The sequence below is a fragment of the Babylonia areolata genome, chromosome 6, assembly GCF_041734735.1.
Source record: "Babylonia areolata isolate BAREFJ2019XMU chromosome 6, ASM4173473v1, whole genome shotgun sequence".
Classification (NCBI taxonomy): Eukaryota; Metazoa; Mollusca; class Gastropoda; order Neogastropoda; family Buccinidae; genus Babylonia; species Babylonia areolata.
In genome coordinates this window covers 4,527,403-4,552,580 of record NC_134881.1, presented here as the reverse complement: position 1 = coordinate 4,552,580, position 25,178 = coordinate 4,527,403, and the positions used below count along the sequence as shown (strand labels likewise).

The window sequence follows — 25,178 nt, the reverse complement described above, 5'->3', positions numbered from 1 at the left end:
CCCCCACTACTTACTTGTTTCGTAATTATGAAATTCATAAATTGAGTTTGGTAATATATTCACATTGTTCTTTTTCTCATGCAGAACATAAAATTGTTTAGTTGCATATTTTATTTTTATGATTGTCAGCTGGTCATATGATCTGAACAAAAGTTCCATGGATGGTGGGGTTGACCATTTAATGGAAGGAGGAAGGGGCTTTAATTATGAATGCAATTATTTATTCGCAGGATTACACAAAAGATTGGTAAATGAGACAATTTATCACATTCAACCAGACTGCAAGCAAACTGCCCTCAATATAAAGGAAAGGGTTATACAGAAACTGACTTTGTGAGTAAAGTGCAGTAGATCTAGAATAAACAATAGACTTCTGTGGCCATCTTGGATCTTGTGCATGCGCATTAAACTTTAACTAAAAATCATGAGTAATGCTAAAGGTAAAAGCAGCAAACATGTGTTTTCCCCTGCTTCTTTAGTAGATAGCCTCCAGTTCAACAGCCAAACTGAGTGTAATGAATTACCATTGTATGCACAGTAGGGAACAAGCGATGATGTCATGAAACTAGGATTGTCAGAGTCATTTCCCTTTGTTCTGGTCAGATTCAACGGCACTTGTGTTGGTTCGATGATCTGACATCCTCGAACATCTCATGCTCTTGATCGATTAACAAGTGTAAAGTAGAAAAGCAAAGGAAAATAGGAAGAATGTAGACAAGCTTCATCTTGGGGCAAGATGTCATACATCGATAAACCTAGCTTGTGAATGGCTTCAACCATTACGATTCAGTTGAGAGTGATTGTGTCTGTGTGTGTCACTTTCGCTGTGTGTGTGTGTTTCTTCTTTGATTTTACACCTGTTCACTAGGATGGAAAAAAGTACACATGGATGCACATTGTGTTAGTTTGCTGTCAGTGTGTGTGCTTGTATGTACTGATCTAAACAAAATTTAGACCAGTGGCTTGTGAGCGTGTGTTTGTTTCTGAGTGGTGTGTCAATGTGTCTAGTGTGTTTGTGTGTGTGAATGAGTCATTGTGTGCTTTGTGTGTGTGTGTTGTGTCATTGTGTGTGTGTGAGTTTGTGAATGTGTTCCACTGTCTGTGTGTGTGTGTGTGTGTGTTAGAAAGAAGGGGAGAGAGAGAGAGTGTGTGTGTGTGTGCATGTTTGTGTGACTTACATATGAGTTGGGTGGGGAAGTTGGTTTCAAGCTGTGTGACTGTGAGCCAACAGCTCCAGCACACATATACACACCCACACTATCACAGCACAAAACAAACACACACACTGACTCTGCACACACACACACACACACACACACACACACACACACACACAGAGAGAGAGAGAAGAGAGAACAGGGCAGATTTCACATAATCTCGCCTCACTGTTTGATAGGGATAATATGGTCCCCCCCCTCTCCCCCCCCCCCCCCCCCCACCCCCCACACACACACACCCCAGGTTTCCATTTACTCTTTTCGTATACATTCTAAAGTGGGCAAGTTTTGTGTGTTCTATGTCTTTTGTATGCATCTGACATTTGCCTTAGATGAAGGATGAAATTTTCACTTCAGCACACATTATAGTCCCACTTTTTCTCCAGTATTGAATCCACAGTCAGCAAGAAAATATCCCCAAGCAGTAGTTTATTTTTAAAATCCACTTTCCTGTGTTATGTGCTTACAAGTCACTTGTTCACCCTCCCCAGCCTTTTGAAATGAATGATGTAAAACATTTTGTTATTATACCTACATTATCACTGTATGATTGTGTTTGTAATGAGAATCTGTCATGTCTCCTGCATGAAGATTAGGTGGTCTTTTCATGAAAATTTCAAAGCAATCAATTATTACTGCTACTTTTTACCCAAAGGATTCCACAAATTGGTGCCACATGAATGATTGTAGAAACAATCTCATTTAAGTTATGACGAGCATCTGGTGACAAAAGGTGCCTCTTCCCTTGTGACAGAGAAGACAGTAAAAACTGTAGTACTGTCAGGAAAATCACAAAACTGGGATATCATGAGTAAAATTTTCAATATTTTTTCTCTATTCTTCACTCTGTTGTTTCTGGTGTTTTCTGTTATTTTCACTCTGCTGTGCCCAAGGTGAAGAGATGGGGCCCAGCAGGGTGATACTTCAAGATATCACAGGCAGGCTTCCTTGAAAACATAAACCTTTTATGTTGACCTTTGCAGTTGATCTCTCTTTGAGTTTTAGTCTTTCTCTCCCTCTCTCTCTCTCTCTCACACACACACACACACACACAACACATGCATACACACACACATACAAACTCAATCACATGCACACGTACACACTCTCTGACCCATGCTCTTTCTCTCTCACTTTCTCCCCCCCCCCTCACTCCCCCCCCCCCCCCAACCCTTTTCAGCTCAGTTAAATCAAAATTTTCACAGTAGAAATGTGTGTTTGATTCTATGAATATAATACATAGATATGCCTGTCACTGTGTGTATTATTATCCGTGTGTGTGCATGTGTGTGTGCGCACGCACATCAGTCAGTCAGTGTGCGAGTGTGTGTGTGCACATATCAGTCAATCATTGTGTGTGTGTGTGTGTGTGTGTGCACATCCAGTTTGATGTTCACCTTATACACTGATCTGAAGACACGTCTTGTTTCAGATTTCTGTGTTTTTCTTTGAAACGGTTATTAAGCAGTTTGCTCCAAATTTCCTGAGCAAGATCTCAATGACACTGAAAAGCAACAACCAAGGCCCACATTAATTATGTCTCCTTTGTTCATCAGAAGGGAATCGGGGTTGTGACTGATGAAACACAGGTCAGGCTGATGCAGGTAACAAAACAGACACAGGTCGAGACTGATCAGTGAAACTAACACACACAGATAAATAAAATAAGTTATTGTTGGATAGAATTTAATTTTTTTTAGGCTAATTCCTGAAATGTGAAACCATATTTTTAGCCAAAAGATTGTGGGCCTTCATCTGAACACGGGTCAGAATTCACTAAAAAAGCTAGCCAAGTGTAAGTCAAAGCTTCAACAAGTGTAATGAAAACTAGCCTATTTGGGGAGAACACTTGAGAATTCACATTATTTCGTAGCTGACAACATTGTGTTATCTCCACAGAAATGTCTTGAACAAACACGGAAATGTTCACTGGTATTTGCAAATGTCACTGTGGTGCGCTGGATAGCTGCAACCCATGCCTGCCTCCTTTGTCTTGTCATTTCTTCAACCTGCTATCCTACTTTAGTTTTCAACTTGGGAATAGTTCGATAAAAGCCAAACCCAGTGGGTCCCGAATCAGTACAGTATCCTCGGCTTGTACAGCCGATAATGCAGCAAATATCTGGCATCACTCAGTATCCTACTGGAGATGATCATAGTCAGCAAGGCAGAACGTGGGAAGAAGTTGTGTGGGTTTACTGTGTTTACATTTGTCGTGACAGACAGTGGCGCCAGGTCCCACAATGCACCGCACGTGACGTCATCTTCTCAAGCCCTATTGAAACACTCGACAAAATATGAAGCTGAAAGTCAAAAAAAGAAACCTGCTGTTTCCTCCAATTCAACAGCCAAACTCAGTATAATGAATTGCCATTGTATGCACAATTGAAACACTCGACAAAATCTGAAGCTAAAAGTCAAAAAAAGAAACCACCTGCTTCGCATATTCTGCCTCTCTCAATAGCATTTCTTGCTCGAAATTTGGGAAAGCCAATTGGCTTCAAGAGCACAGATCATGTGACGTGCCTCTGTATGTCATGTAAGCACGGAACTCTCCAGCAGCCTTATTCAGTTAAGTAAATACATGGCATTGTTTAAATAACAAGAATAATTTAATGATGATGATATGGATACTTATATATAACCTCTATTCTTGGTCAGAGACCAGTCTCTAAGCATGGAGTCATTTGCACAACAGGCTGCCTACCTGGGCAGAGCCAACTAACAGCTGCCATTGGGCGCTTATCATTTGTTTCCTGTGTCATTCAGTCAGGTTTCAGTCACTGACATACAGGTACTCATACAGGCATGTAACATACGTGTATGACCTTTTTATTTATTTATTTAATTTACTGTGCTATATATAGGCAGCTATACTTCATTTTCGGGGGTGTGCATGATGGGAATGTTCTTGTTTCCATATTCCACCAAATGCTGACATGGATTACAGGATCTTTAATGTGTGTAGTTGATCATTTGTGTGCGTATATATATACATGAAGGGGTTTCAGGCACTAGCAGGTCTGCACATGTGTTGACCTGGGAGATTGGAAAAATCTCCATCCTTAACCCACCAGGTGCAGTTACCAAAGTTGGAACCTGGTACCCTCAGATTGAGTCCAGTGCTTTAAGTTTAACCACTCGGCTATTGCGCCTGTCATTTGAAGAGATGAACACATAGTGCAACATTTACCAGGTGGAATACAAAGAAATGGATGATCACCTTGCGCACCTGTCAGAGGATGAATACTATTCTGAAGAGGAACGTAAGGAAAAAGCCAAGGAGAAAGAGACCAAGGAAACTGGGCCGAGTGTGGAGACCAAGGAAACGGAAAAACCACCAGTCAAGCCAGAAGACACTGAACCAGAGAAGGCAGACCCTGAGCAGCCCCAGCCAGATGACCCTACAGGTAAAATGCTTGCATTATTGTTGGTGTAATAAACCTCACTCACAGTTGTACTCATTTCTGTTTCTTTCTATCTTTTTTTTTGTCATTTTTTTTGGTACTTTTTTTTCATGTGTATTGTACAATCTTTAAATTATAAAATATTTTTTGATTAATCTGTTCAGTTTTTTGCACAGGGCTCCCCCCAAAAAAAGTGTATGCTGATTGATTAATCAGTACAATAGTTACAAACATCTCAGTTGTCAGTTCTTTTCTCCACCACATTGGCCATACATTTGTAGACCTATGTAGACTGATTTAAGTCACTTTAAAAAGTTTATATATATTATTATATAGCTGTTTGATTCCTTTATATGTATATTTAAGATTTACAGATCCATTTTTTAAATTCTATTCTAATATATTATATAATATTCATGTTTTATATGGTGACCTGTGTGGGAAGTGCTTGAAAAAAAATTTTTGTTCAGTGGTACCAATACTTGTTTCATCCAAAAGGTTTGGAGGGCGCAGCTTTCCAGAGTCGTCTGCCAGTGGATAAAATGACATCACAAGAAGCTAATTGTTTCACTGACTTAGCCAATGGCTCGACACAGGGACAGAAGATATTCTTGTATTTACGAAACAGAATGGTAAGACTATGGACAATGTTTTGTCAAAGTGTGTGTGTATGTTGGCATGTGTGATCAGAGTGACTGATGTGCTTTAGAGAGAAAGAGTATGTGTGTGTGTATGTAATTGTTGGTATGTTTTATTAATGTGTGTGTTCGAGAGAGAATGAGTATATCTGTATATATTGGCATGCGTGATTAGAGAGTGCGTTTGAGAGAGAATGAGTTTGAGTTGTAATGTGTGATAAGAGTGACTGTCACTGTGCGTTTGAGAAAGAATGACACATGAATGTGTTTCTCACCCTCTGTGTGTTGGCATTTGTTATTAATATCTTGCATATTCAAAATAGAAAGAGTATATCTGTCTGTGTGAATGAGTTTAGCAATTAGTGTGTATGTGTTCAAGAGAGAATGAGTGTGTCTTTATATGTTGGCATATATGTGATGAGAATGAGTGCATTCAAGAGAGGATGAGTGTGTGTGTCTGCATGTGTGATCATGAGTGAGTGTGCGTGCAAAAGAGAATAAGTTACTTGGTGATAGTGAGAGTGAATGAATTTGCATTTGCTAGCACTCCCAGTAGTGCAAAGAGTAGTACTTTCATTTAACGTCCTTTGTGTGTGAATGTATATTTGTGTGTTTTTCATTCACCTATAGACTGGCTCTTATGCCATTCTCAGACCGTAGATAATTCACTGCTCTGCCACTGCCACAAAAGCCAAACCCAAATGGTAGCTAAATATCTGTCTTGTGAAGGTTTTTATGCTGTTTTGGAATTATTGTATTGGTAGCTTTAGCTTCGCCAAGGTTCCCCTGACTCTGATGAAAATATTGAAAACCCCTGTCACCCAGGAATTTTCACCCAGGAATTTGTTTTTTTCAAGTGATTTTATTGGCTGGCTAGAGCATGTCAAAAACTCATTATCTTTTGTGGGCAAGAAAAATGACAGTGTCATGACCAAGCCATGTGTGACTAAGCAAAAGTAAACACAGTGACACAGAATTCAGGCAATGCTCAATGAAAGTTAGAATAAATGGTTGAAGAAGATGAAGATAGACTGCAAAAACTGCAGTCTGGCTATTCTTTTGACAAGAACACAGTTTGACTTTACTAGCAGACAGCATTGAATGATTCAAGAAAAGAACATGCTGTATGTGAGACAGGCCTGTGAGAGCTAGTAGGAGTTGGGGAGGTATCAGATTCAGTATGCTGAGCAAATCATGACATGAGGTTGAGTGGGAAGGGGGTAGGGGCAGTGGAGTGGGCGTGGTGGTTTGCCTATTTTCAGATCATTGAGTTTTGACTTTGACAATTGGCTGATGATTTTTTTTTCCAGACAATTCTTTGTTGGGGAAGTTGTCTGTATGTATGTATGTTTGTGTTTGTTCATTTGTATGTGTAGTGTTTATTTTTTTAATTTTCTTGTGGATCACATGATCATTTAATCAAAACAAACATTTTTTTTCTGTACTGTACATTCATTTTTCTTTCAGAAAATTTCTACTTAAACCTGTGTCAGTTGAGAATTTTTTTTTTTTCTACACCTACCTGTTTCAGTATTTTTCCAGGTACCTTGACAGCCTAAGGGTTAAAAAGAAAATGAATGTGGTATGCAGATTTTATTATTATATTTCTTTTTTCAACTGTTTTTGAGTATTTTAAAATGTTTCCTTTGGAAAGATCATCTTAAATCAAGTTTTATTCTTGCCCTCTCAGCTTCAGTTATGGCTGGAGAATCCCAAACTACAACTGACTCTGGAAAACGCGTTGACGCAGATAGAATCTCCATACAATGGTAAGTTTTTGAATTGATGGTGTTCTGCTGACAGTCTTGGATCCCAAAATATTTTGCAAATTGTTCTGATTTGGGAAAGTGATCTATCTAGGTTGTGTTCTGCTGACAGTGTTGGATCCCTAAATACTTTGCAAATTGTTCTGATTTGGGAAAGAGATCTGTCTGGGTTGTCAATGTTTTATGCATAGTTAGAACTATCTTTTAACCAACTTTAGTTTAGGTAAATCATGCAGTAGTAGATGGTAAGCAATGGATGCTAGAAGTATATCGTATATTCTGTTAAATATGTATTTTATCACTAATATCAGACTTGAGTTATAGAAAATAAAGCAAAGAAGGAAAATGTGTGATTAACATTTTTGCATATATATTATAAGGCTTGATGTCAGTATTTGGAAAATACAGGAACAGTGTAACACTAACAGGACACTCATACAGTCATAGCAGTAGTTGAAATTACAGGAAATCTGTAATAGTTGCCACTAGTGCTTCAGGTGATCAGACTTATGTGACAGCTGATGGGCCTCTGGTAATGCGAGTACATGCGTACCTGGAGCGCTACGGGTACATCAACTTTGGAGTCTTCAAGCGCCTTAAACAGTTGCCAGGTGAGCTTTAATATGTGTTTGTACCCCGTTGCATGAATTATGCGTAGTGGGTTGGCAACTGGCTTTTTGAATGGCAAAGAAAGATTTTATGGCATGTGGAGTTAAGTGTTTGGTAATTTTACTTTTGGAGATGTTTGGTATGGGAAGGCCAGTCGTGTGTGTGTGTTTATAAACGATGAGACTGTTTGTGGACAGCATTTTCCTATCAAACTATGGGACTAATGCCATGGAGCCAGGACCAGTTAATTCTGATAGAGGTGGAGGGAAGGTCAGTGTTGTAACTCATCAGTGAGTTAAATCGATGGACATGCAGCATTTTATGTTTTGATTAGCAAAAAAAATCTGAACTGTTTCTTATAATCATATTGATTTTTCTGATGAAGTGCATGTACAGTCTTGAACGCTGAGCTGAAAATTTTACAGTGAAACGCCATGGTCGAGTTATTATCATCGGGGCTGGTATAGCTGGACTTGGAGCTGCCAGACAGTTGATGTCGTTTGGTATGGATGTCATTTTATTGGAATCACGGGTAAGGCTGCATTTTGTAAAAAAGCCTAATGTCCCTGTATTAGTTGACACTTGCACACACACACACACACACACACATACACACAGACATAAACATACACGTGCGCACGCATGCACGTTATCTCTCTTTCACACACACATATACACACACGCATCCACACACACAAACACACACACACACACACACACATTTTGAGTTTGAAAAAGATGACATAGTCACTGCCTAATAAAAAAGAAACAAATGCAGACATGTATTAATAGATAAATATGGAATAGAGAAATATGTGTAGAAATCATGGACAAAACTTTAAATTAAAAAAATAATTTAAAAAAAAAGGAGGCATTTATGTTTTATGAAATTTGCCTCTGGAGAAAAATTCTGGTTGAGAAGCTGACTTATAGTGATCCATCAAGAGTTCAGAACAGAAGAATTCAAGAGGATCACACCACTTAGAAACAAACAAAAAAACAAAGCAACATGCATGTGTTGGCCATGTTGTGTGATGATTGTGGTAATTCATTCTGCCACACCAGTAATGCAGTACAGAAAAGGAACACATTGATTTGAAAAAAAAACCCATTGTTGTGTGTCATTAACTGATTTATACTGCCATAACAAGAATAAGCATGCAGAACACAATAATAAAGCATTGTTTCTGGAACAAGAACAAGAATGCTGTTATGTATCTCTGATTTTTGGTATTCCAAAGAGCAAACATTGAGTGGATGGGTTGGGGATGGGGGGAGAAGGGCATGATTTATTTTTTCTTTATCAATCACTCGGTCTGATGATTTGTTTTTCATATTCTTATTACAAAAACCAATTGTTTCCCTTATTCCAGGATCGTGTAGGGGGCCGTGTTGCTACTTTCAGAAAAGGGAACTATGTCGCTGATTTGGGAGCTATGGTGGTGACCGGACTTGGTAAGGTCTCTTCATTGTCATCTTATTGTCATTTTTATGTTTCATGAAATTCAGAAGTGAGTTAATAGACCGTAATTCATGCTGTTCATTTGTGCACACTGCTTTGTATGGAGATTAATATTTTCAGATTAAAAAGAAAGCAGCATGTTATTGCAAGTGAGAAATTGACAGGTCAGTGGTGGCTTTGTAGTTTCAGTGTTGTCATATTTGTGATAATGATGCTAATAGAGTGACTTGTAAAAACAGCATTCATTGTCACATTATTCTGTTCAGTTGTACATGATGTGGCTTATAACTATTGATAGAACTGTGGCCATCAAATTCTTTTTCACTCTGGTCTGGCTTCAGCTGAGCTCAGTGTTAAAATAACTGAGACAGAAATTGTTTACATCTGCATGAATTTAAGTGCTGCCTTCTTGTAGTTTTCAGTGACTAAAAGACTTACTGAGACTAATCAGTACATAGTCTTTCTAATTGGAGTACATCTGGTTTCCTAATTTATGAATTTTTTTGAATTTTTTTATTTTTTTTTTTAAGAATGTGTTTTCCATGCTCATGAAAATGTAGACTGTTTGGTGTTTGAATTATTGTCATAATGGGACAGTGGTGTGAATTATTGTCATAATGGGACAGTGGTGTAACAGCATAAATAATTAACTGGACAGCTGCTCTCTTCTCTGTTGTGCTGTTTGAATGTCAGATGGTTTTGGGTAGGGAAATGAAAATTGGATGTGCATGTGATTTTATTTTTCTGTTCGCTGTTTTGTTTGCTTTCCAAAGACAAATGGCATATTGTTAGAAGCAGATATTTGAACTTTTTGTGTGATCACTTAGTAAAATGTTCTAAGAATCAGATAATCAGTTTTGAATGAACTTTTTGTATGAGCATTCTAATATTATTCAATACTAAAAATAAAAAATAAAAAAATAAAATAAAATAAAGATTTTTTTTTTTTTAACTCACAAGCTCAGTTTATGGTTAAATGAAGGTGACAGTAAAGTAAAGCACATGACTTGAAAGATTGATATATGATTTTGAATACACGGCCGAAAGAGTCCTTCACGTAATTTAGAAAGCTAGCTAACACTTAAGTTTCAGATAAAGTTCAACCGTTTACAGCCAAGAAAAGGTAAATTGTGGGCTTTTTGTTTGTTTGTTTGTTTGTTTTTTGGTTAGGCAGAGAGAAAGGAAAGACAATGTATATAAAATAATGTGGAGGTGAAGACACTCCAGCTTTGAATATCAAATGCACAATAGTTGACACAAATCCAGAACATTTTCCCCTGATAACAAATCCAGAACACTTGACACTACTCTCAAAACAGTTGCCCCAGATATAGAATGTAAAATAGTTGCCACTGATCCAAAACAGTTGCCCCAGATATAGAATCTAAAATAGTTGCCACTGATCCAAAACAGTTGCCCCAGATATAGAATCTAAAATAGTTGCCACTGATCCAAAACAGTTGCCCCAGATATAGAATGTAAAATAGTTGCCACTGATCCAAAACAGTTGCCCCAGATATAGAATCTTAAATAGTTGCCACTGATCCAAAACAGTTGCCCCAGATATAGAATGTAAAATAGTTGCCACTGATCCAAAACAGTTGCCCCTGATATAGAATCTAAAATAGTTGCCACTGATCCAAAACAGTTGCCCCTGATATAGAATCTAAAATAGTTGCCACTGATCCAAAACAGTTGCCCCTGATACCAAATCCAGAGTAGTAGACTCTGATCCAAAACAGTTGCCCCAAATATTGAATCTAGAATAATTGCCACTGATCCAAAATAGTTGCTTCAGATATTGAATCTAAAATAGTTGTCACTGATTCAAGACAGTTGCCCCAGATATCAAATCCAAAGTAGCTGACTTGAATTCCAGTTTTACTCTAATCCAGAACAGTTAACACTACAGCCTTTCAATGGTTTCAGGGGGGAACCCGGTCACCATCCTCAGTCGACAGATCAACATGGAGCTTCACAAGATTAAACAGAAATGTCCATTGTATGAGAGTAATGGCAGCACAGTAAGTCACCCTGGTAGCATTGGAGTCATGCATGAGTTAAATTTTGTTTAAAATGACCTTGTAGAAATATAGCTGTGCTATCCTGTCTTAGATGACAGTGCAGTGCTAGAAACAGTAAAAAAAATTTGTTTAAAATGACCTTGTAGAAATATAGCTGTGCTATCCTGTCTTAGATGACAGTGCAGTGCTAGAAACAGTAAAAAAAATTTGTTTAAAATGACCTTGTAGAAATATAACTGTGCTATCCTGTCATAGATGACAGCGCAGTGCTAGAAACAGTAAAAAAAAAAAAAAAAAAATTGTTTAATTTAAAAGAAAATTTAATGATATATATGAACATGTATTATAAACTATTTTAAAAGATTTTAATGATTTAGCATGTTTAGATTTAAGCATATGAATGAACACATGACAAGAAAATTTCTTCTGCATTTTAACATTTATTGTGTATGTTTCCTAATGCTTATGTTATATGAATTTTGTTGCAAGAGAGCAAATCTTGAACATTACTGTTGTTCATTTTTGTGTTTGTGTGTGAGAGAAAGAATTTGTGTGTGTGTTTATATATATGCACTATACATGTATGTTGTATTTTAGAAGCAATATATATTGGTAAATTGTATGGCTGCAGGAAGTTTGATTTTGAGTTATAGAATATAAACTAAGAACTTTTTAAAAGAAAAATCATTTCAGGTCCTGAAGGAGAAAGACGAGATGGTGGAGCGTGAGTTCAATCGTCTGCTGGAAACCACGTCCTATATTTCACACCAGATGAACTTCAACGAGGTGAACGGGCGGCCCATGTCTCTAGGGCAGGCATTGGAGGCTGTAATCAAGTAGGTGTACTGCAAGATGTTTGTTTGGATGGATGATAGTATAGTGGTTTGAATAAAATAGTTTTTGTTTTGTTTTTGTTTGTTCAGAGAGCAAGCTTGGTGTGCAGATATTTGCACGCACATGTGATGTATGTCCATTTCCCAGTTCAGCACTGCCACTACTAACTTGAGAAACACTAATTAAGTGCAACTTCATAACAGCATAGGAAAGCAGATGAGTGTCCCACATAACAGCACAGTGCATTGAAAGAGGGGCACTGCTTTGTTCATAGGTATGTGCTAGCATGAGGATGACTAGGTACTACACATGTAGAGAGTGTCTTATCTCTTTCTCGTCTGTTATTTGGGTAGCATAATTGTATAGATGCTGCTGTTCCCATGCAAAATTGTATTAAAAAAAACACAAGAAGAAGAAAAAAAACGGTGGGCATGCTACTGAGTTCTCTCCTCCTCAAAGTACACACAACCATATTTCAACCGAAACAAAAAAACAACAAAGAAAATCGTTGATAAACAGTAGACAGGCAGTCAGCTGCTGGTCGAAGAAGTATCACCTGATTTGTTTGCTTTCTGTGTGCAGGTTACAGGAGAAGCATGTGAAGGAGAAACAGATTGAGCACCAGAAACGCTTGATTGAGCTGCAGGAGAAACTCAGAAAGACACAGGCACAGGTCTGTATCCCCTGCCTCCTAGTCACATCATCTGTCTTACCAGAATTATCTGCCATGGATTTGCTGTTGTCAAGCCTCAGTGAACATGACAGTGTATAAATACAGTTTATTCAATTTGCAAACAGTTGTATAATTGAATTCATTCTTGAAGTAAACAGTTGCTCTGGAATATTAAAGTAAATAGGGTAGGTAGGCGAACAGCATGTAATTGCGAACAGTTCGTGTACCGCCCCACTTCGAACTGTTCTCACCACACTGATTTCATTGTTTAATGTCTGTTTTGACCTCATTCTGATACCGGCTTTTTCTGCACTCTTTCTTTTCTTTGTGCACCATTGCTGACCGATTTCACAAACGTGCTCTCAAAATCCTAAAATCAAGGGAAGCAAGTAGTAGGACTTGAACTTTTGAGACAGTTTAAAATCGCTGATTTGATTTGATATGTTGAATGAATTGTGCATTACCGGTGCTTAGAGAATTAGAAAGCATGTTGGTGACAAATCAGAATGTCAGTTTTGACAGGAATCTAAAAAAATTGTGTCATTTGCAATCAGATCAGAGGATATTTTGATGTGAGTATTTGTCAACTATGCTGCACAATTACTGAGCGCTCTCAAAAGAGAGTGTTTGTGTGTGGTGTGGGGTGTATGTGCTTAAATGTGTGTTTGTGTGTGTGTACATGTGTGATCAGAACCAACAACAGTCTGGTGCGATGTTCCAATAATATGTCTGAGTTCAAGACCTGCATCTGTTTTAATTGTCCACATGTACCCAAACTCATTGTTTCAGTTAGACTTGCTCATTTGCATGTACCATCAGGCAATCCTGCTATTTCAGCCATTAAAAAATGATCAAATGAGTAGTAGACGAACTTCCTGGTGCAAACTAATTGGAGAAAGCGTTCAGAAACAGAAAAGCTACATTTGATGATCATACGATGTGTTACCTGTACAATGCAAACATTGAGCTGGTCACTTTGACTGGATCAGTTACAATTAGGCCTAGTGCCCAATGTGTGGAACCCAGGAAAATGGGAGATTTTTGCAAAGCGTACAAATCAAAAAGAAAACAAAAGAAAGAAAGAACTTGGAGTTGTGTCTGAAACATTTATTTGTAGGATTTTGGGTTATTTCATGTTGTGTTTGAAGTATATGGACATATATCCCGTTGCTGGCATTTGGATATTTGTAGCATCCATTCATGAAGTGTGTTTTGACATAATTATTCACCTCAGAACGGATTTCTTTCATTTGATGACTGATAAAGAAATGCAACAATAGAATGTTATGGGGGGTGGGGTGGGGTGGGTGGGGGGGGGGGGGGGGGTGTTCACTTGTGTCATAGAATGTTGTATTTTTCTTACCTGAATGATTTTCTTGTGATGATTGGAGTGTGCATGATGATCAGGGGAGGGTGTGCAGATTATTCATTTAATTTTACATCTCGTTTATATTTGTTAACAAGCATTTGAATGACCCTAAAGAAGATTTTCTGTTTTAATTCTTTGAACTATATTAAAGCAGACAATAAAGCATCTTGAATTGATTAACTGTGCATTTGATTGTTGGCAGATGTTAACCCTGAAAGACCGGGTGGAAGAGCTTCACAAGCAGAGCAATGAGGCAGCAGAGGTGAAGCCCCCACGAGACATCACGGCGGAGTTCTTGGTCAAGAGCAAGATGAGGGATCTGCGAGCAGCTTGTAAGGTAAAGATTGATTTTTCTGTGTGCTGTTTATTTCTTATGTGTGTGTGCGGGGGGTGGGGGTTGTGGGTGGGTGAGAGAGAAAGCAAGCCTGCGTTTTTTCTGTAACATGGTTTAGTGATTTTCCTTGAAAAAGAGTGTGACATGTGTCAAGACTGTATTCTTTGAATGACGTATTTCATAAGTTTAATTTGAATGACTGTAAATCACCTTTGGAGCATTACCTTGAAGGTCATGTATACACTTGACACATGCACTCACATCGTCTCTTGGTATAAGAACTAAACTTTAACAGATGTTAATTGCTGTCCTGCTACTTGAATTGGCTTCTCTTCTCTTCTTTTGTAGATTTTTTTTTTCTTTTTTGCTTATTTATTTTGAATCTTAAGAATGTGGAATGAAAATGAATGTTTTACTGTTGACGTAGTACATTTATGCCTTGAACTGCAGGCGTACATGGTTACTGCCATAGATATAAAGATTTGGAATGTGGCATTCAAAGCAGGTATGTGGAATCAGGTAAATGAATTGGTGCTTTCTTGAATTGTGAGAAAGATCAGCTAATCTTCGAAACATGACATTCAATATGAACGTGGTTGATGTGTATGCAAGTCGTTCATTCGTTGTACTTTCTGATGATAGCAATACGACGCTCTACAAACACAGCAGAAAGAAATTGAGGACAAACTCCATGAGCTGGAGTCGAACCCACCAAGTGATGTGTATCTGTCCTCACGAGATCGGCAGATTCTGGACTGGCATTTTGCTAACCTTGAATTTGCCAATGCCACACCGTTGAGCAGTCTGTCACTGAAGCACTGGGACCAGGATGATGACTTTGAGTTCTCTGGAAGCCATCTGACAGGTATGTGGAGGAGATGGGAAAACATCATTACCTTGCAGTGAAAGATCCCTTTTTTGTAGTGACTTAATGGAGCATTGCGGCTCTTTCATATTTATTGCATGCCGTTTCTTTGAGTTACGATCATTGCTGATGTGGAAAGGACAGTGGCTGCTCAGTTCATTGTCTAGTATTTCTGTCAGTATGTTGATCTGTTGCTGATATTTAGTGTCTAGACTTTTGAGCAACTGTTAAGAGAGAGAGAGAGAGAGAGGCAGGAGAGAACAAGTTAGAGCTTATCTATTTTTATTCATGTCTAAAAGCTAAAGCAGTTGTTGAGGGAAAGAGAACTGGAAAAAAGTGCAGCAGATTTTTATTTGAAGACCACTGACACTTAGAAACTTGAAGACAGGTCAGTTAGGCTCTTGACTTGTGACCAAGTGGTCAGCTAGTTGGTAGAAACTTGAAGCCAGATCAATTAGGCTCTTGACTTGTGACCAAGTGGTCAGCAGTAGTTGGTAGAAACTTGAAGCCAGATCAATTAGGCTCTTGACTTGTGACCAAGTGGTCAGCAGTAGTTGGTAGAAACTTGAAGCCAGATCAATTAGGCTCTTGACTTGTGACCAAGTGGTCAGCAGTAGTTGGTAGAAACTTGAAGCCAGATCAATTAGGCTCTTGACTTGTGACCAAGTGGTCAGCAGTAGTTGGTAGAAACTTGAAGCCAGATCAATTAGGCTCTTGACTTGTGACCAAGTGGTCAGCAGTGAAGCCAGATCAATTAGGCTCTTGACTTGTGACCAAGTGGTCAGCAGTGAAGCCAGATCAGTTAGGCTCTTGACTTGTGACCAAGTGGTCAGCAGTAGTTGGTAGAAACTTGAAGCCAGATCAGTGAGGCTCTAGACTTGTGACCAAGTGGTCAGCAGTAGTTTGGGTTTGAGGCCCTGTTCCAGCATGGTGTTGTGTCCTTGGGGAAGGGTTTTAACTCACTGAGGATTTTCCTCACTCCACCTGGGTATGAATGGGTATCAGACTTCAGTTGAGGAAGCACTGGACATGATGGATATGAATTCACTGCCCTGATGGCTGTAAAAGGCAATGACCTTTTAAAAAAAATTATTTTCTTTTTCCTTGTATATGTTTCAGTTCGCAATGGCTATTCCTGTGTTCCCGTGGCCCTGGCAGAGGGCATGGATATCAAACTGAACACAGTGGTGCGGACTGTCAAGTACTCCCCAACAGGTATCTCATCCTCAGTGTGTCTTCAGTTTTTTTTCAGCACAATTTTCGATATGCTAAACAAAAAGAAGTTTACCTTTTACAGTTGTGTTCAAAAAGTGAAAGTGATTCTGATTAATTAACCCTTTTGCTGCTAAGTTTCTGTGTGATAAACACCCTAAACTATACAAGATATCAGCTTCAAATCATCTTCTTTCCATTACACAACTAACAGTAACTCACTGATGATTCCGTTGTGGTTGACACATTTTGGGTATTTTCGTATTTCCATAACCCACTGACTACTGACATGAATTATAGGATTTTTAATGTGCGTGTTGATATTCTGCATGCTTATAAACTAGCAGGTCAGCACACGATTTGACCAGGGAAATCAGAAGAATCTCCACTTTTCATCCACTAATGCACCAGAACTGAGAATTAAACCCAGGAAACCTGGATGACAGGTCCAGTACTCTAACCATTTGGCCACTGAACCTGTTTGTGTGTGATGAGGCCATTGATTTTGTTAGTGAAATAAATGAAACCATCTTTTATGAACTCGGGTCCAGCAAAATAGAAAAATAAAAAGAGATTACCAAAAAAAAAAAAAAAGGGAGAAAAAAAGAAAGAATAACAAACAAGTGTTGCTTGCTTGCATGCCCAGTCATACACACGCAATCAGTTGCTTGAATTTTCACACTGTATTGTTCAGAAGAATCATCTAAAATACTTTCTATTTGCCCTTCACTGTCAGAATCATGAAATATATTCTCCAGCAGTGACTCTCTTCAGGCCTTTGACTGTCAGATTCTTGAAATACAATCTGGAGCAAAGCCTGAACATTGTCACCCCAGACTCTGATCGGTCACGAAGACACTGTTGTAAAAACATGAAACTCAATGCTCTCAGTCACATGATTTAGTTTGTGTCAAAACAACACAGTGTGCTTGTTCACTTCAAACTCTGTCAAGGTGGGAAGGTTTGTCAATTTCCTATCGTGCAGGAAACTTGGCTGCAGCTGTCGAGCTTTGTCATTTTAACATGACCTCTCACTGTCATCTAAAGTCGCCTTTGGCTATGAACTGCTTAGTTGCTTAAGTTACCTTTGGTGGCAAAAGGGTTAATAGTTTGTTATGTGTGATATTTGCTGTGTAAGATACATGTTATATTTGAATTAATTCATTAAAAAAAAAAAAACCTGTTAAAAGCTGTGTTTAAATCATGGAATATAAGTCCTGCATTTAGTCCAGAAGTGTCATGCACAATGCATTGGGCTATTCACTTCAGTACAGCAAATTTTAATCCTTGGATGAATTCACAAATCTGTTCCACAAAATAATATCATTGCAAATTATAATAATGAAATGAATACTCCAGCCTATCTTTTCCACTAAACTTCAGTGCAGTCTTGAGTACCTCATTAAACGAGCAAATCTGGTCACAGGTGTGGAGGTGGTAACCACCCAGGCACGGTCGTCAGCAAATCCCCAGACATGGAAGGGTGACGCAGTACTTTGTACGTTGCCCCTTGGCGTGCTGAAGGAAACGGTTCGGGGGGCTGGGATCAATGCTCCACAGTTCATCCCTCCACTGCCTGACTGGAAAGTGGATGCTGTTAAACGCTTGGGCTTTGGCAACCTCAACAAGGTATACTCACATTTCTGGTGACTTAGAATGTGTTGTGGCATTTTGGGTTGGGTTTTTTTTGTGTGTGTGTTGGGGTACATGTGGAATTTTTAATCCATAAAAATGCTGCTGTCAAAGAGGACTCTGCATATGTGAACAGAGGGAAAGTAATATACTAAGTGAGACTACTAGCTGTAGCTACTTTGGATTTCTCTGCTTCGGTTTATTAGCATTTTGCACAGGACAGGAGTTAGACGTCTGCCAGAGTCTGTAACAGTGGATCACAGTGAGTTTGTTCAGTTCAATGTACTATTATGGAAAACTGTTCCCTTTTGAGATATCAAGAATTTAAAGAAATAGGTATGTTTTTCAAGCAAGAGTAAATTTCATCAGTATGCCTCTGACATAGTAGAGTGAGATTTGAATGGAAATTAGCTCCCAAGTTGAAGAGTACAAACATCTGTTTTCTGTTTCCTTTCCTTCTCTCCCCATCCCCTCCCACACCCCCACCCACCCCACCCTGCACCCCCTTCACCCCACCCTTTCCCAATATTGTGTTTGCTTCTCATTGGAACTTCTGGAACATTTTAGAATCAAACTCAACCCAAGTAAGGTTTGATTTTTGTAGATTTCCCTTTGCTTTGTGAGTTCATTGCTATGTAAAATGTTGGCCTGTTTTGTTGAAATTGAATAGAACTGTCAAAAATAAAAGAAAGATTAAAAAAAAGAAAAGAGCAGTCACCCCAAAGTTGGGTCAGTTCAACCATCGGTAAGAAGATAACATTTGCAGCTGCTCCTCTCAGAATACAGAATACTGTATAATCTCGATAAGAGAAATTCGTTTCAAAGTATGCGAGAATCTTACCTGTTCAGTATGCATACATAAAAGACCACCAGGTTGTTTAGGCTGGTGTTGGGCAGTGTTACCCTGTTTCATTTGAAGATAATAATAGCTGTTGATCTACTGGGGCATGTTTCTTTTTATATTTCACTTTCAGTGAATTGTATATCTGGTCGGGATGTAGTTGTTGGAGTTTCTGTTTCGTGTTTTGTTTTTTTCTCAGTTTTGGTTAGAAAGGTGTCTGCATGTTTTTGAGATGGTAATGGGATTTTTTGATTGGTTATTATTATTATCATTATTATTTTGGTTTTTGTTATTATTTTAGTCTTTGAAGTGGGAAGTCTCCACTCAGTTGGACTATTAGCTTGCACAGGATAGGAATCCGACCCCTGCAGGAGTCTGCACCGTTTGGTCATGGGAAGTGTTGTATTAAAAGCAATTACAGCATAATTGGTGCACAGAATGGTTAGACATGACCCGCCATCCATCTTTCACCAGGTGGTGCTGTGCTTTGACCGCGTATTTTGGGACCCGAGCGCCAACCTGTTTGGCCACGTGGGCAGCACCACAGCCAGTCGTGGAGAGCTGTTCCTCTTCTGGAACCTCTACAAGGCCCCTGTGCTGCTGGCCCTGGTGGCCGGAGAGGCGGCCGCCATTATGGAGAATGTCAGCGATGACGTGATCGTGGGGCGCTGCATTGCTGTGCTGAAGGGAATCTTTGGCAACAACGCTGTGCCACAGGTGGGTGGGCTGGTTTGTGACTGAGTGGAAGTGTCAGCTTTGTTTTTGTTTTTCTTGTTGTATATCGTGATGGTGTTAAATTACACTTGACTATAGATGGGTTAGTCTGTGACGGAGTGGAAGCGTTAGTTGTATACATGTTTTTCTTGTGTAACACAGTGGTATCTAATAACACTTTGCCGAAGGTGATAAGTCTGTGGCTGACCAGAAGCATCAGCTGTATGTATCTTTTTAGAGAATACAGTAGTTTCCTCAGGTGGGTTAGTCTGTGACTGAGTGGGTCAGTTGTGTGTGTTTTCTCATTGTATTACATGGTGGTATCTAATAGCAAGTGGGTCTGTGTTGTCTTGAAGGATCACTTGTATTTTTTCTTGTTATGTAACAATGGTATATGTAGCAGTTTACTACAGGTGGGTTAATCTGTGACTGATCGGAAGCATCAGCTGTATGTGTTTTTCTTGTTATGTAATGCAGTAGCAAGTTTTTGAGATGGTAATGGGATTTTTTGATCGGTCATTATTATTATTTTGGTTATTATTATTTACCTCAGGTGGGTTAGTCTTTGACTGATTGGAAGTGTCAGCTGTGTGTGTTTTTCTTGTTGTGAAATGCAATAGTAATATCACTTTAAAGGAATGTAACCCCATCCCCCCAAAAAAAAAAGACAAAAAAAGACTGCAGTTGTACATGTTTTATTATGAAAGGTAAAAGTGTGTCATGAAAGTTTAGAAGAAAATGTTTAAATAAGTGTTGTTGTTTTTTTAAAAAGAATGCAGATGAAATGTAAGTCACTTAGTAAATAGGTATAGATGGATCTTTTTAAAAGACAGTGCAGTTGGTGTGTTTTATGTGAGACTATAGTGTGTTATTTTTTTTTTAAGTTTTAATGTATAAAGAAAAAAAAAAAGAATGCTGATAGAATGTAAGTCAGTGACATATACCAGTTATAAACTGAATAATTAAAATGGATCTGTTTAGTAAAACAAGACTGTGAACAAAAAAGTCTTGCAGTCTCACTTCCATAACAGTTGCAGTGATGAAACAATTTTTTTCTGCTAAATGCAGAGATAGAAAACAAAACCACCCCAAAAAAGAAAAAGAAGGGAGATTCTGTAACGTTTGTAGTGTGTGCAGGGCCTGCAACACATGCATTGGTTTTGCCAGTGCCAAAATTGGCCTTACACCTGTGTGCACATGTCCTGTTATCAGGCTGGCTTGGAACTACACTGGCTGGTTTAACACACACACACACACACAAATCTTTAAAAAAAATACACAACAGAAAAAAGAACATCATTAGAGGAAAACCCCAACAATTTTATGAGAACAAAATGTGTGTGTAAGAACAAGTGGTGTGGTGTCCGGTGGGCAGAATGGCTAACCAGGAAGCGGGGGTTCTGAGTTCACACAGGAGAATTTCCCTGGGCTTTGTATGGAGATGCAAAACAAGCGATGCAAGAGTATATCAATAATGCCCCTCAGAAAGCACTGGAGAAAGAACATGGGGAAAAAAAAAAGAAATTGGAAAATATTTTCAGTGGAATTCAAGATATATAGGATACAGGGCAGTCTGTTTGCATCTGTTTTTTGAAAACAGTACCTGGTTTCTAATGTTGTTCCAGTGCAGATTTAATGGCTGAGTAATGGATCATTTATTATCAAATCAGCAGGAATCACATGTTCAGTTCTTGATGTAGATATGAAGTGGTTGATGCAGGTACAATGTTACATTTCAGCCCAAGGAAACACTTGTGACACGGTGGAGATCTGATCCCTATGCCAGAGGCAGCTACTCCTTTGTGGCCTCAGGATCTACTGGTAGGTTCTCATTTGTCAGATGTGCCTGTTTGTATGTGTGTGTTTATGTGTGATGAGAGAGGGTGAGTGTGTGTTTGTGCAAGAGAGAGGGGGAGAGAGAAAGCCTGAATGAGGGTGAGAATGTGAGTGTGTGGAAAAGAATGAAAGAGATATGTGGATTTGGTTTTTCTTCTTTTCTTCGAAGATGCTTAAAATGTGTGGCTGTTGCACATGACATGATTGATAAGCCAGTGTACTCACACATTTTACCATAAATTGAAACTGAGTAATGTAAAACTGGAAGGCCCTGGCTTTCCATTTCACAGTAGAAAGTGAGAGACTGGATGGAGAGCTGAGACTGGATGGAGAGGTGTGTGCACAAACACTGTGTGGATTGTAAGGAAGGGCCTGCCTCACTGCTGGTTCTGTTTGTTCTCTTTGTCCCATTTTATGTGGGTAAAATTTGTCACCATTTGTAAGGCTTGGAACCAGGATTTCTGTTTGTTTTGTTCCATTTTATGTGGGCGAGGAGGGTTCACAGATGAACATTGTATTTCAAGACCCAAGTCAGGCCCTTTTCATTAACTGCAAAGAGCACAGCTTGCCTGATATGGGTGTAGGTGTGGGGTGATGTGGGCAGGGGAAATGCTTAGTAATAGTATTGAATAGTCTTAAATAGAATAAAATATCCAATTGATTTAAAAAAGAATTAGCAATTTTTTGTGGATTTTCTTCCTAATATAAATTTCATTCAAGATTTTTTGTTGTTGCTTTGTTTTGGTTAGTGATATTATACTAGATGTTCTTTAGTGCATTGATCTAGGACTTTGCTTTATTTTCTGTTTGTATGACAAGGTTGTAACATGTTCACTGATTCTGCTTTCAGGCAATGACTATGATCTGCTTGCCACTCCAATCAGCATGGGCCCGAACATCAAACCTCGACTGTACTTTGCTGGTGAACACACCATTCGCAACTACCCGGCAACAGTGCACGGGGCTCTGCTGAGTGGGTTCAGAGAGGCAGGCCGCATTGCAGACACATTCCTTGGTGCTCCCTACACTCTGCAGCCCACCGCTAAGCCAACCTCCACCTAAATGGGTCACCTGTGAAACTGGGTCATGGTTGTGTTTTTACAAAGTCAGTCATTTCCAGCGCTATCTCTGCACTTGACCATCTTTTGGTTACTCCTTCAGTTCAGATTCACAATGGCATTGACCGTTGTACAACAGAACAAATGAAGTGGCAAGTGTTCTTCCACATTTTTGACATTGGTTGTTTTCAGTTTCAAGATTTGGTTTTTGGGTGATGGTGGATGATGATGAAGAGCATGAGCAAGAGCCCTGGTTGAGGTGTAACCAGTGCTGTGCCAAAAAATCTTTTTTTTTTCTTTTTTTTTGTCAGGACCTGGCACAAATGCTAATAATGAAAGAGAAAAAAAAAAGGCTACTACACTGCCATTTTATTCCACACCTGGAAATCAGAATGATGTTGACAAGTCCCACCATCTCTATGGCTGTTGACCTGCCCCCTTTTTTGGGGTGGGTGGGGTGGGGGGGGAGGGGGGTAGAATATTAACTCCCCATTACCATTATGTACCATTTTTGATAGGTACATGTGTAACAAAACCAAGGAAAAGTTTGAATTCACAATGAATACAGTTTTTCATTTTTTTTTTTTTTTTTTTAGAAATGTTGATGTTTGTACAAAAACTGATCATTCTCTGAAACAAGTAATGTTGGTGGTGGTGTAGGAATGCAGACGACGATTATGGACAAAGAGAGCAGTGGTGGAAACATGCGATCTCTACTGGCTGGTGCAGCATTCCTCATGAGCAGCCATTTCCAGGAGACTTGATTTATTGAAACTGAACATTGTCAACGCCAGCCACAGACTGGTTGAGAAAACATGACTGCTGGCGGAAGAGTTTCGTTGTAGGCTGACAGGATACACATTAAAACTGATCGTGTACATATAATTTTTATATGTGGTGTCTGAATGTGTAGACTTTTTATACGTTAAGGTGTGTGAAATTGAAGTGTGCATGTTATGTTTATTATCACTGCATGAGTTTGTACAGTTGGTGTATTTGATGACATTGCAATTTTTTTTTTTACAGATCATAAATTAATTGTTTTGTAATAACCCACTCTATGTCACTGTCATGAATGTTGCTTTTTTGAGGGGTTCATTTGGTATAATCAAGGCTGCAAGTCTACCAACTGCCAATTTTTAGCACAGTCACTATGCTAACAGACCTGCCAACTGCTGTGTTTTGAGCTTAGCATGCTCCTTTGAGCTTCAGAATTGTATGTTGTTATGCTCACCAATACTATACAGGATATGTTGAAGTAGGAAAAATAAAGCAGTGATAAAAATAATATGAATAATTTAGAAGACTGATACTGAAAGTAAACCGTCTTGAAAGGGAGATGGCAAGCCTGTAGAATTTGTGAGGCCGTAAATGTCATCCAGCAAGTTTTTTTTGCTTTTATGACTCATGATGGGCCAAAGCCAATCACCTTCTGTTCTTGAGAATACCATTATTGAGACTGATTCTCTAATTCAACATCTTCCTGTTGGGGGATACCAAAAAAACTGACAGCAATGAAGTGGCATTGATAATAAAAAGACCATCCACAAAGTGACAATGTGCAGCTTTCAAGAATGAATGTTTGTCCGTTAGCTCAAGCCATGTATTCTGTGCTGCGTGTCAACTAGAAAACGAAACAACCTCTAACTCTTTGTCATTTTGTTTGAATGTCAGAATTTTTTTTGTTTGACAAAAGTCACAAATGCTTGGAGTTTTTCTTTTTTTAATGAAATATCCAAGCTGTAAAACCATTATTAAAAGCCAGGAAAGGTTTTGATTTTTACAGCTGACTTCACTTTAAAAACAACGAAATGATTAGGCTTTTTATTGCAATATTGTGATTGCCAGTCATGATATTGAGAAACGAGTTTTGACATAATTTTGGCATGGCAAGTGTTGCCGTTTCTCTCACACACTTGCTTGTCTCAATAATGAAAATGCTACTGTCAGATCTAGGGGTTGGCAGGTCTGGGTGCAGGATGGAAAAGGGCTTGGGGTGGGGTGGAGGGGGTTAAGGTTATTCCTCTCCAACATGTCAAGGCCTGATCAGCACTTTGGGGTTAAGGTTATTCCTCTCAAACATGTCAGGGCCTGATCAGCACTTTGGGGTTAAGGTTATTCCTCTCAAACATGTCAAGGCCTGATCAGCACTTTGGGGTTAAGGTTATTCCTCTCCAACATGTCAGGGCCTGATCAGCACTTTGGGGTTAAGGTTATTCCTCTCAAACATGTCAGGGCCTGATCAGCACTTTGGGGTTAAGGTTATTCCTCTCAAACATGTCAGGGCCTGATCAGCACTTTGGGGTTAAAGTTATTCCTCTCCAACATGTCAGGGCCTGATCAGCACTTTGGGGTTAAAGTTATTCCTCTCCAACATGTCAGGGCCTGATCAGCACTTTGGGTTTAAACGAAGGTCAGGTAGTTGGACCCTTTTTTCCCTTTGTTTTTCTCACTTTCAAACAGCAGATGTATGTATGGATCAAGCAAGCCTCAAACATGTCTTGAATAAAACTGATGACCACGATTATATATCATGGTGACTTTTTTTTCCCTAGATTTGCTTGGCGTTTTATAAATGTTTTTTCAAGCACATTGAAACAGATCCTCCAGCTCTCCACCATTGATGGTGATCATATCAACATTAGCTTCCATGGGCAATGTAAACACAAATGTTCAACAAAAACGAA

The 25,178-nt window shown here is 38.9% G+C and overlaps 1 protein-coding gene across 1 annotated transcript in view; it reads left to right on the top strand.

The window, feature by feature from the left end:
• The window catches only part of LOC143282672 (lysine-specific histone demethylase 1A-like), a 25,868-nt gene extending 724 nt beyond the window's left edge, over window positions 1-25,144 (top strand). The window contains exons 2-17 of the mRNA XM_076588341.1: window positions 4,414-4,627; window positions 5,123-5,256; window positions 6,953-7,031; window positions 7,547-7,639; window positions 8,063-8,169; window positions 9,011-9,092; window positions 11,029-11,123; window positions 11,817-11,959; window positions 12,540-12,630; window positions 14,202-14,336; window positions 14,976-15,198; window positions 16,318-16,413; window positions 17,837-18,039; window positions 19,358-19,600; window positions 21,337-21,418; window positions 22,284-25,144. Coding sequence (XP_076444456.1) covers window positions 4,414-4,627; window positions 5,123-5,256; window positions 6,953-7,031; window positions 7,547-7,639; window positions 8,063-8,169; window positions 9,011-9,092; window positions 11,029-11,123; window positions 11,817-11,959; window positions 12,540-12,630; window positions 14,202-14,336; window positions 14,976-15,198; window positions 16,318-16,413; window positions 17,837-18,039; window positions 19,358-19,600; window positions 21,337-21,418; window positions 22,284-22,495 — 2,232 coding nt within the window. The 3' untranslated portion in view covers window positions 22,496-25,144. The remainder of the gene's footprint in view (window positions 1-4,413; window positions 4,628-5,122; window positions 5,257-6,952; window positions 7,032-7,546; window positions 7,640-8,062; window positions 8,170-9,010; window positions 9,093-11,028; window positions 11,124-11,816; window positions 11,960-12,539; window positions 12,631-14,201; window positions 14,337-14,975; window positions 15,199-16,317; window positions 16,414-17,836; window positions 18,040-19,357; window positions 19,601-21,336; window positions 21,419-22,283) is intronic.
• The last annotated feature ends 34 nt before the right edge of the window (window positions 25,145-25,178 follow it).